This window comes from Zootoca vivipara, chromosome 4, assembly GCF_963506605.1.
Source record: "Zootoca vivipara chromosome 4, rZooViv1.1, whole genome shotgun sequence".
Lineage (NCBI taxonomy): Eukaryota > Metazoa > Chordata > Lepidosauria > Squamata > Lacertidae > Zootoca > Zootoca vivipara.
This window is the reverse complement of record NC_083279.1, coordinates 42,547,502-42,559,885: the sequence shown is the minus strand read 5'-3', so window position 1 is coordinate 42,559,885 and position 12,384 is coordinate 42,547,502. Positions and strand designations below refer to the sequence as shown.

Here is a 12,384-nt window from a genome sequence, read left to right as displayed (position 1 = left end):
GTCTTGATTAGGTGCACGTGATACAGGATTTCCCACATACTTTCCTTTTTCCATCTCTTACACACCAGTTTTTACAGATGGGAGGATGCAAGGTACTTGCATTTATACTGATATCAATGCTTAACACAATTTGCAACAGACAGTAGCTAAATCCTGAAGCTCTCATCAATAAAAAGTGAACTTATTGCTATTGTTAGTTACTATCCTAATGGGCATGCCATGAAACCTGTCCTCACCAGTAATATATTCAATTGAGTAGTATAGCTTTTGTAATGTTGTATTTTTCACAATACTTCAAAACCACAAACTTGCCAACACACATTTGTGATCCATTAGTGGTTGCATATTATGCATGGTAAAGGTAAAATGAACAAGAAGACTGTGAAATTGCTTTATTTCTGCCCCTGGGGAAAACTGGGTTTGGGGTGGGAAGGGAAGATCTTAAATATACTATTGCCAGGTATAAGAGTAAACATTACCAAAGAAAGTAGCGTGCTCCTTGAAAAGTTCCATCATGCCTCCCTATTTGATCGCCTTCCAGCTCTATTCCAAGGTAGTCCTCTTCTCTCCCCAAAAGTGGTCCCAAATACTTAACAGTTCCCTTGCTGATTTTCCCTGCTGGGCATGAAAATTTCACTAGGTTTCCAACTTTCAAGTCTGTAACACTCCTGGGTGCAAATGGTCGTCTTGATAGTGCTGCCTTATCTAGACGAATCCTGGGATAAAAAATGGTAGAAAATCAATAACTTTCCTTTGAAAGAGGAAATAAGGGTTGTTTGGGGTTTTTTTATACTCCAGCACAACTTTATTATTCAGACTGTGATTACCAAAGAATCCTACATATCTTATGAACAAACTAGACATGACAGGGGAAACCTGGGACTGAATCTCCCAACAACTTTTTGCAGAAACAAAATTGGATTGGGCCATGTTGCTGAGTGTTTACCCTCACAGTTCCATTTCCTTCAGTCAGCCCCCCCACCCCCAAGCCAATGCTAATTTGTAGGAAGGGCAAGGATTGACACCTATATTGTTCCCATCTTCTTCCCATTCTAGGGATAATCACAGTTCTGTAAATATTTAAATAGGAGAAATGCCCATGGGTGGGGTGGGTGGGTACAATATGGGTGCCCCTATTTTTCTCTCCTCTTCCTTCACAGCTTCACTGGATGGTATTTATATCGGTGAAATGACATGCAAGAAAATGGGTCTACTTTGGTACCTGAGAAAAGCAGTTGTTCCCCTTGAATGTATATGCACTCGAACACTGCATTTTCATTGCAACTTAAGTAAAAGAGCTGTTCAAATTCTTGATTCTAACAACATATGGGAATCTTCATGCACAAAATTAGGGGACAACTGGCTGCTATTTGGTCTGCAGAAGAAACAAGACACAGCTATTCTGATGTAAGCCACTGCTCTGATGTTATAGGCAAGTTGCAAGAAAAATCTTTTATGCAGCAGGTTCTTTCAACTTCAACCAGTGGTAGCTGCTGTACACATTTTAACAAAATCAACTCCTCCTTTCTTGGCAAAACTTGCTCTGTGTTTTAAACAGTAGCAGTACATCAAAGAAATTCCTTCAGTAGCACCTTAAAGACCAACTAAGTTTATATTTTGGTATGAGCTTTCGTGTGCATGCACACTTCTTCACGAAAGCTCATACCAAAATATAAACTTAGTTGGTCTTTAAGGTGCTACTGAAGGAATTTTTTTATTTTGCTTCGACTCAGACCAACACGGCTACCTACCTGTAACTAGTACATCAAAGAGACTGAGGACAAGCTGCTTAATTTGTCTCTAGGAAAGCAATTATTATCCTTGTAAAGGATTGGGAATCATGCAGTATTTGTGGAAAATTTGGATTTAGGTTTGTCCATGCCTCTCTTTAATAGCATTATGGAAGATCTTTTTAACAACATTGCAGTACAGAAAAGAAAGGCAAAGGAGGAGGCAGAGATCCAAAATGCTACCCTCTGTATGTGGGCTATGGAAGGGTTCTGGTCAGACATAGGATAGAAATAGAATATTGGTCATTGTTTTTAAATGCTTTTATTCTATGGTTTTGCCATAGGATCACCAGGTGTAATGAAATATGGGATAGAAATGAAATAGATTTTCACTGTACACAGCTTTGTCTTTTCCATATTCCCTCGTGGCCAACTTTTCAAGGCCTGCACTCACATGGTGTTAGGGACAAAGGCAAAAGTGGGTGCAGCAATGGAAACAATGCTTTATAAAATATGACACATTCCAGACACACAAAGCCAAAGGGTTCTGCAAGCACAGGCCCCTCTCTATTGCAACAAGCAGGCAAGCAAGGGGCATTAGCACAACTCAAGGACACATTCCACTCCAGTAGAATTACTTAGCGGGTGTGGAGTAGGGCTGGTGAGGTGTGTAACCTAGGGAGAGTCCTGAAGGGTTAGGGGCCTCCCTCCCCTGTGCTAAAGAGAATATTTGGTGGTGATCTTTTCCTGTCATTCATAATGTTAAAAGCAGCATGCAGGAGGCTTGGCTTGAAATGTAGGTACAGTGGAACCTCGGTTTATGAACACCTCGGTTTACGAATTTTTGGTTTACGAACGCCGCGGACCCATCTGGAACGGATTAATTCACTTTCTATTACTTTCAATGGGAAAGTTCGCTTCAGTTTATGAACGCTTCAGTTTAAGTACTCCGTGGACCGTCTGGAACAGATTAATCCACTTTCCATTACTTTCAATGGGAAAGTTCGCTTCAGTTTATGAACGCTTCAGTTTATGAACAGACTTCTGGAACCAATTGTGTTCATAAACCGAGGTACCACTGTATGTTCTAGTGCCTATCTTGGTTTTAGCTTAGCAATAAGGGACCCCCTATGCTACTGCTTCCCCTCCTATTCAATGGTTTTGCTGGGGCAATCAGTGTACCCATAGTTGTCAATCCAACACCTGCCACTCATTCAGTTCCATGTAGTTCTCATAGCCCTACCTTTCTGAAGCAAGCCTAGCGTTATACAGTATCCATAAATTGAAACAATCCTAGCTGTCGCATCTTGGAGCGCACAAGAGATTTTGATTGATCTCATCTAATGTGCTGGCTGACATCTATACACAATCAGAACAAAGGGGAGAGTCAGTCCTTGATCTTGTGATGAGCTCAAGCCCAGCAGACCTGTTTCAGTGCTTTCCCGCTTTAGCTAGACTGTTGCTGAAGTGTTACTTGACCTCTTTGAATTCATTAAGTTGGCAGTACTACACAGTGTGGGGTCTCAACGTTTTTCTTTACAGCAGAAAACTACTGGTACATTTACAACACAATCATATTCATGTCCATTCAATTCTTACCTGTTTGGATAATATTTATTGCAAGTATCCACTTGAGAGATACCACTCGAAGATGAACTTGAGATGTTTTGATCATAGTTCTCATGACTTGTTGTTTGATTGTGTTGAGTAATACAAAGAAAGTTGCTGCTGCTCGCCTTTGTGACCTCTTCAGATGCATCATCTTGATTTTAAAAAAATTAAAAAGCTGCTCAAAAATTTGGATCAAATCTAGCTGCAATATTTTGTTCAAGGATGCCCAACTCAAATGGGTAATGTGGAACCAGTCCCTACCAACAGATGCTCAGGGAATATTCTATAATTTTGTTTGCAAAAAACCTAATCTCACCTCACTTATATACTTAAGTTGTAAAAATGTAGATATTTATCTGACAGCTTTGGACAAAGTGGTGCTATGCCTCCTGGAACCCATTAAAGTGCATCAATCCATGGTTGGTTGGTTTGGTTTTACTTTACGAAAAATGCTAGAACACTGTAATTTGCACAGCCTGCTCCAGTGCACTCAGTTTGATCAAACTTCTCTTTTCTTGCCACACTTCTTGAGCCCATATTGCTAATTTGAAAGGGGACAAGGGAAGAGACACTGATGTGGCCTCAGTCACTGGCTAGTCCGCTTCACAGCCCTGGAGATGCCATTGGATGTATTGGGGATTCTTGAAGGCCCTGGTAAACTCCCTGGGCTAAAGGTTTGACTTTCCTGGTTATTTCTGTGCTCTTGGGGAAATGGTATGGAGTTGCCAAAAGCACATTCGTTCAATTAATAAAATATACCACTACAGATATATTGTGACAACTCCAAGGATGAAAATAATTTCTGTAGATAAACCTAATGGACAGATAAGAATAGATAAGATTAGATAAGAATGGTCAGATAAGACAACCCTGAGATAATCTTCTGAGGCCCTTCTTCGTGTACCTCCTCCACAACAGGTCCAGAGGGTGGCAACATGAGAACAGACCTTTTCTGCAGTGGCTCCCTGTCTGTGGAATGCTCTCCCCAGGGAAGTTTGCCTGGTGCCTTCATAATACAACTTTAGGCACCAGGCAAAAACATTCCTCTTTAACCAGGCCTTTGGTTGATTTGATTGGCATCCTATGCCCTTTTACAAATATGGGTATGTGTGTGTTACTGGGTTGTTTTATTTTGATTATGTACTTTGTGGTTTATATTCCTGCAGGTATATGGCAGTATATAAATTCAATAAATAGTAATAATAATAGTAGTAGTAGTAGTAGTAGTAGTAACAACAACAACAACAACAACAACAACAAAATAATAATAATAATAATAATAATAATAATAATAATAATAATAGGATATCCAGCTCCAAGGTTAGTCTTTTCTTCAGTTGTCTGTCTGTATGCCTTTATGATAATGACACGACTAAATGACTAAACAACAACAACAAAATCCTTACATAGCCATCACATTTTGTGGCTGTTTTGCCAATACTGAAAACAGTATGTTGACCAATGATCCTTTCCCCCATATGGGACAAATGCAGGGAGGCTACACTTTTGAGGTACACTTAATTTATCCCAATCCAATAAAGCATGCAGATGCATTACTAAAAGCAGTAACACCCAAGCTCAGAATTTTTCCTATATTTTTGGTGCACTGAAATCTGGCATGTTTTGTGGGGAAAGGCCATGGAGAATAATGAATAAAAGCCAACGCCAAGGAATGTATTTCACAACTCTAATCAGCCGATTAGATCTTACTTATCACTGACTGCATAAAAAGAAAGCTGAAAACAGAAAACCAATTTAGCGATTTTTCTTCGCATATGAAGATTCATGGGAACATGCAGTATACTTTTTTTATTCTTTTCTGTGCTAACAAGCAAAATGAGAAAATGTGCAATTGCATATTTTAATTACCATACCTTTTAAGTCTCTGTTTTCTTTTGCTAGCCCTGTGTCACAGTATCCAGAAATCAGAAATTCTGTAGATTCACTATTGATAGATGATGGCGAAGAAGCATTTTTCCTAGAACGTTCTTGAATCTTTTCTAGATAAAAATAAAAGCCTTGCTTATAATCAAATTCTGCTTAGATGTTTTAGATATTATAAAGCAATAATATTTCATTCAGTCTTTTGAAATCACTGTTGATGCAGTCTATTAAAACAAAACTATTTTTTATCAAGCACTGATGCTTTAATTATTAAAATGTTGTATTTTTAAAAGTGAAATGTCTTTTCCGTTTGTTGGTTGAATGTCTTCTGAAAGAGCAACTTCCTGCTTATTATTATTATTTTAAATTAAGACGTGAGAAATTCATTTTAGCTTAAGTATAGCTGGGACAGAATTGTCTTATCACAGATGCCACATTTAAAATAAACTGTAATCAAATGAGTAATATTAGATACACATTGGAAGAACTTAATGTAAAATGAATATACAATGCTGCTAGTTGCACTGATCTTCAGGCACTTTTAGTTTTAAGAAAGCTATTTTATAGCTATTTGCCATGATTCAGCATTGCTGTGACTGCAGTAGAAAGCTGAAGCCCTTTTTCTGCAGAGCTGGATCTCTTTTTGCTAACCATCAGCTCTGACCGTATTAATTACCTGTTGAGGGTTAATCACCTTTGCAGTTAATCAACAAATACCTCTTCCGGAATTTCAAATTCCAATGAAGATATGTTTTGGTGAATTTCACTGTGGTGGTATTGGTATTAATGTTGTAACTTTGCCTTGGATAATTTATAAAATACTTGGGATAATTGTTGAGGGTATAAAGATATACCTGATGACTAGAGACAAGATCTTTTAAAATGAAAACACAGTCATTCTGGGCACAAACACAGAGGCAGCCCAGAATGATGAGATGATGTGTATCTCTGTACATGCATCAATAAAAGCCTTACTTGCTACACTAACCACTACAAGTTATTGCCTTATCCAGCTTATGAAAGAAATGTCCGACTTTTCTCTCCATGATAGGATTCATATTGAACGTGGTGGTTGAAATCAAGTTGATTCTCACTATATCTTCAGTGATTTTTATTATTATTGAAAACCTGTTGAATGCACTTTATCCTTTTAAGAAATCTGATTGCATGGCGAGTAGCAACTATTTTTTATGCAGCAGTCAGTGCACAACAGTGATGGATAGGGGCCTGTTATACTCAGTCTTCCTCCTGTATTAGTACATCGCAGTGGACACATGATGAACCCATGCAGAAGAATGGGCTCCATGAACAGTGGCGTAGCATGAGTTGCCAGCGCCCAGGGCCACACAGAGAGAGGGTGGGAGTGAGGGAAACAGACAAAGTATGCATGCGCATTCAACTGCCTAACGGCATCTGCATCGCCGAGATCACAGCTGCAGAGACAAGAAGAGTCGTTCCATTGTCTGGAGAGGTCACTTCCTAGTTTGCACAGAGGAGCCATTTTCAACACAGCCCAGTGACGGACCTGTGCAGCTGTATTGAGGCAGCTTCAGGTGTTGAAATTTTGCGCCCCTAACAATTATGCACCTGGGACAACTGCCCCTGTGTCTGCCCATGCTATGCCACTGCCATGAAGCTCTGCTATAAAGTCATTGCTCAAAAGTAACTGGTGTTAATTTTGTTAATGAGATGTGGCTGGAGCAACATACTGGGCTGTTTACTGATCATCGTAAGAACCCAAGCAATATACCATAATGGTGGTTCCTTTACCATCCTGTTTGCCAGCAACTGTATGCATGAGCCATTCATATTTCCTCTTTACATCCCATAGCTCTTCTTTCAGCCTGTGGTTTTCCTCGTTCAGCTGGTGGCTGATTTCCCTCAGTCTCCTGGACTCAGCTCTTAGCTCACAAATCTCTTCATGCAAGGTCTGCTCATAAGTGTCTACTGGATCATGTCTGCTGTGCATCCTATTGATCTTCAGAGGGGGGAGAATTAGTTTAAACCGTGTTTTGATTCTTGATCATGAAGGAGGAAAGCAATAAAGAGTAGACATCAACATATAATAAATCAATTGTTTAAAGCATAACTGATCACTTCTGAACTGCTGTAATTCCAGGTTGGTTAAAGTTTTGCCCAATGGATTATATTCATGTGCAGAGAAATTGCACAATGCCACCCTACCTGGTCCTGTGCCACTGCAGACTGCAGGATGGGTTCTTATGTTTGAATTTCCCATGTAAAAATAAATTGTAAGTCACATAAAATATTGCACGTCGCTTAGAGTTGCCGTGGCAAAATAAGTGAACAACGAATTTAATAAACAAACAAACCAAACATGTAAGTAAAAAGGCCAGAACTCTTTCTCTTCTGTGCTACTTTTCTGCATGCAGTGAGTTTATCATTATTTACTGCATGGTTTAGCAGTGAATGTGTGACATATGCAATTATGCTGTACAAATACATAAAACATTTAGGAGACAAATACATACATACTAAGAATGTTTAAGCTCACAGTTGTAGGCATAAAACAAATGAATATCACCCATTGACTAATTATAGCTTTGGTTACTGTTTGATACATGATGAAATATGTATCAACCTGTATTCCACCCCACTTAAAGAAAACCACAGGTTTAAAATTAAAGTATATAAATTATAATAAAGGATTGTCCCAGACCCCTTACCTTTTTCTTCAGATTAAGATTTTCTTCTTTAGAGTCTGTTAACTTCTGCATATACTCAGATTTTAATTGAGCCATTTCATTCTTCAATTGTGAAATCTCCTCATCTGCCTTTCCTAGCTCTAAGACCGCAGTCTCATTGGCTTCTTGAAGATCGTTGATCTGGCTTTTAAGGTTTACTGTGTATCAATATGCAAAAATATTCAGTATGAATCGTCTAGTCACATTTAATGCCTATTGTGCTTAAGACTTTAATGCAAGATACACTTACCTGGGGAGTAAGTCTCACTGAGCTTATTTCTCAGTAGACATGCATAGGATTGCAACTCTCCTACTGAAATAAAAGGGACTTCAAAATACTTAGCTTGGATCCCAGGACTATGCTTGTTTCTCAGAATGAATTAAAAGTGCGTAAAAATACAGCCTCGATTGAATGGTGCCTAGTATCTGGGGGGGGCATAGGATACGCACTTTGCGCAAAAGAACTAGATGACCCTCGGTGTCCCCTCCAACTCTGCAATTCTATGAATTCACTTTGGGGGGAAATTGTACAGCTTGAATTGGTTTGGGGTGGAACGTTTGTTTACTTGAGTGCATTTAGAGATTTTAGCGGGGAAGTGGGGAATAATGCATTAAGTTGATGCTTAACTTTATTGCTGTAGCATTGACTGATTGCAGGGGTAGCCAGTGTTAACCAATCAGTTGTGGGATTGTAGTAGTGGCAATAACCTGAACACTCATCCTATAGTTCTTAGAAGGAGTAGAACATGGTTTCAATGTTTTTCTAAAATGCTATTTGAACTTTGACAGAAATAAATAAATGTGGATCATCATGTGGACTGATGCATAGAAAAGCAAATTAGCACACATTCAAATGGAAATTAAAGGAACTGCATGTTGAATGATGAAATTAACAAGCTTGCATGACTTCATACCAATCTGTTGCTGTAGAATTCCGGGAGAGATGCATTCAAATTTTGGCAGGCTACAAGTTGACAGCTCTTCATTAATAAATTCTATTTCCTTAAAAAATAATAATATTTGTATTAGTTTGTTCATTTGAAACATTCCAGTTTCAAAACCCACATTTTTTATTACACAGAGAAGATAAAAATATTGCATTCTATTTGTAATTCTGAACAATAATTAATATGTGCTTTCCCCATACTTCTGAGTTTTTTTAATTGATGTCTTACAACATATCTACATAAAGTCACACATACTTATATTCATCTCTCTCTGTGTGTGATATATATATACACTGTGTGTATGTATGTGTGTGTGTGTATATATATATATATGTAATACATATGAATGATGCAAACAAGTGGAGGCACTAACAATAAATGATTGGATTGCAGCAACAGCAAAATTGGGACAACCTCTAAGAACAAAGGAATTAACAAGATATTTGAATACTGTACAATGCATTTTTTACGTTCTTGCTTATAGTATTCCTCATCCTATCAATGAACATGAAATAAGTTCTCTATGTTCACTTTTAACTGAACCTTCTTTATAATTCAGGAAGAAAAAACCTGGTCTATTATTAAGCTTTTATTTTTCCCCACAAATTTACTTTGCATACTGGCATTCCCATACTTTATTTGGATAGCTTTTGTTTATTTTTGGTGTGGTATGCTATCTGTTAGATTCATTATTGTATAAAACCTGTGGTTTCTCCACACCCATCCATCAGTTTGTTTAGCTGAGAAAACGTAAAGCTTAGAATTTTTGTCTTTGACTTTTGTTGCTCTGATTTCTTTTGTTTTTTTCATTGCTGGCTATGCGGTGTCATATAAATGCGAATACAAAAAATACCTCTATATGTTTTCTTTTTACCCTTCTGTTCTTATAGTTTCTGTGTGATAAGCCCCTATAAACTTGTGCTTACAGCCCTGCCTAAGAGTCTGCAGCAGCTCGCCCACTGGTCTATTTTTATCTCTTGAGTTCCTGCCATTGCCATCTGTTTAGTGTACAACCAAGATTATCTATTTCGGAAGCATTTCAGTTCACCTGACTTGCCACTCCCCCCTTCAAAAGTCAAATCACGCAAGTACACAACCGCTTCATTAATCTATTCAATCCATTGTTCTTTAAGTATACAGTGGTACCTCGAGTTACAAACGCCTCAGGTTACAAACGCTTCAGGTTACAAACTCCACTAACCTAGAATCATAGAATCATAGAGTTGGAAGAGACCACAAGGGCCATCCAGTCCAACCCCCTGCCAAGCAGGAAACACCATCAAAGTATTCTTGACATATGCCTGTCAAGCCTCTGCTTAAAGACCTCCAAAGAAGGAGACTCCACCACACTCCTTGGTAGCAAATTCCACTGCCGAACAGCTCTTACTGTCAGGAAGTTCTTCCTAATGTTTAGGTGGAATCTTCTTTCTTGTAGTTTGAATCCATTGCTCCGTGTCCGCTTCTCTGGAGCAGCAGAAAACAATCTTTCTCCCTCCTCTATATGACATCCTTTCATATATTTGAACATGGCTATCATATCACCCCTTAACCTTCTCTTCTCCAGGCTAAATATACCCAGCTCCCTAAGCCGTTCCTCATAAGGCATCGTTTCCAGGAAGAGTTACCTCGAGTTGAGAACTTTGCCCCAGGATAAGAACGGAAATCGTGTGCCAGCTGCGCAGTGGCAGCAAGAGGCCCCATTAGTGAAAGCACGCCTCTAGTTAACAGTTTCAGGTTAAGAATGGACCTCCGGAATGAAATAAGTTCATAACTAGAGGTACCACTGTATAATATGCAGGGAGGAAGCAAAGGAATGGGGAATTACGCAGTTTTTATTTCCCGTGCCCCCACTTCTTTTGGATAGTTTTGCTGATGAGTTAATTGTAGCTTCACTCTTGCAGCTATCATATGCTATTTAAGAACAGAGTATTCTCTATTCGCTTTCGAATTTTACAGTATGCCAGAACTAAGGATAACAGCAAAGTGAAAGTGCTTCAGTTGATGAAGATGTTAACCTGGTGTGTGTAGAAAAGGAATGGAAAATAAAACTGCTGGTATCAGAATGCTGGTCTACTGATCTGTGGTGTGACCACATTTGGAATATTCCGTACAGTTCTGGTACTCAAAAAGGATATTGCCGAGTTGGAAAAGGTTCTGAAAGGGGAGAAAGAGGTGTCATGATAGATGTTTACAAAATTACACGTGGCATGGAAAAAGTGGACAGAGAGAGATTTTTCTCCTGCACTTACACACTAGAACTCATGGAGATTCAATGAAGCTGGATTCAATGGAGATTCAGGACAGGTAAAAGAAACTACCCTACCTCTTCACTCAGTGCATAAACAATAGGCCATGAAGCTGGATACTTTTAAAAGGTGATTAGACAATCGGTAGGCAAACCAAGGCCCGGGGACCGGATCCAGCCCAATCACCTTCTAAATCTGGCCCGTTGACGGTCTGGGAATCTGTGTGTTTTTACATGAGTAGAATGTGTCCTTTTATTTAAAATGCATCTCTGGGTTATTTGTGGGACATAGGAATTTGTTCATCCCCCTCCCCCCAAATATAGTCTGGCCCCCCCACAAGGTATGAGGGACAGTGGACCAGCCCCCTGCTGAAAAAGTTTGCTGACCCCTGGATTAGGCAGATAAGGCTATAAATGGCTACAAGCCATGATGGCTATGCTTTGCCTCCACTGTAGGAGGCAGTAATGCTTTTTAATACCAGTTGCTGGAAGTCACAGGATGGGAGAGGATGGTTGTGCTCCAGTCATGTTTGGGGCTTCCCCAGGACAGCTACTTTGAGAATAGGATGCTGTACCAGATGGGCCATTGGCCTTTTGTTCTTATAATGAAAGAAACTTAATCTATTTTAAGATGTAAATTGTTCACCTTCCCGTAAAGTTTGCCATCATCTGCATGTGGACTCTGTCCTTTCAACAGTACTTTATGTTTAGCCTGCACATTCTTCATGGCTTGATGAAATTCCTGTTTGTTCTCATCTGGAGATTTCAGCAGAAACTCTGACATTGCAGGACATCTTCCTTTCATTGTTGACTAACCAAAAAAGAAAGAAAGAAAGAAAGAAAGAAAGAAAGAAAGAAAGAAAGAAAGAAAGAAAGAAAGAAAGACAAGAAGAAATTTCAAGTGTTTAATTTGTGCTGTGTAATTAGAGCTGTTACATGGTCCTGCATATTGTGAAGTGTGCTTTTTTCCATGTATTAAGAATAAAGTTCTTTTGTTTAAAAAACAAACAAACCTGTGCATTTATACATATACAAAGATTGCATTTGTACATTATTATTTTTACTACTACTGAATTGAAAGGGTACTTTTCAGCTCCTCTGTGGTCCAGGTCCATTAAGCAGCTTATAGTCAACACAATACAAAACCCCCACAAATATTATGAAATTATGACAACTCTAAGCCATATCTATGCAACATAAATGCTTCAAAAGTCAGGTGTTCATATACTAGATCCAAACTTCAGAGGTTTAGCCCTGTCTTG

General features: G+C 38.8%; 1 protein-coding gene across 4 annotated transcripts in view; it reads right to left on the bottom strand.

The window, feature by feature from the left end:
* The window catches only part of LOC118084806 (uncharacterized), a 32,486-nt gene that overhangs the window by 2,502 nt on the left and 17,600 nt on the right, over positions 1–12,384 (bottom strand). For all 4 annotated transcript variants that reach the window (XM_035114796.2, XM_035114795.2, XM_035114794.2 and 1 more), the window contains 7 exons: positions 11,769–11,933; positions 8,845–8,932; positions 7,913–8,088; positions 6,996–7,203; positions 5,216–5,341; positions 3,330–3,492; positions 480–716 (listed from right to left, as the gene is read on the bottom strand). In XM_035114796.2, coding sequence (XP_034970687.2) covers positions 480–716; positions 3,330–3,492; positions 5,216–5,341; positions 6,996–7,203; positions 7,913–8,088; positions 8,845–8,932; positions 11,769–11,933 — 1,163 coding nt within the window. The remainder of the gene's footprint in view (positions 1–479; positions 717–3,329; positions 3,493–5,215; positions 5,342–6,995; positions 7,204–7,912; positions 8,089–8,844; positions 8,933–11,768; positions 11,934–12,384) is intronic.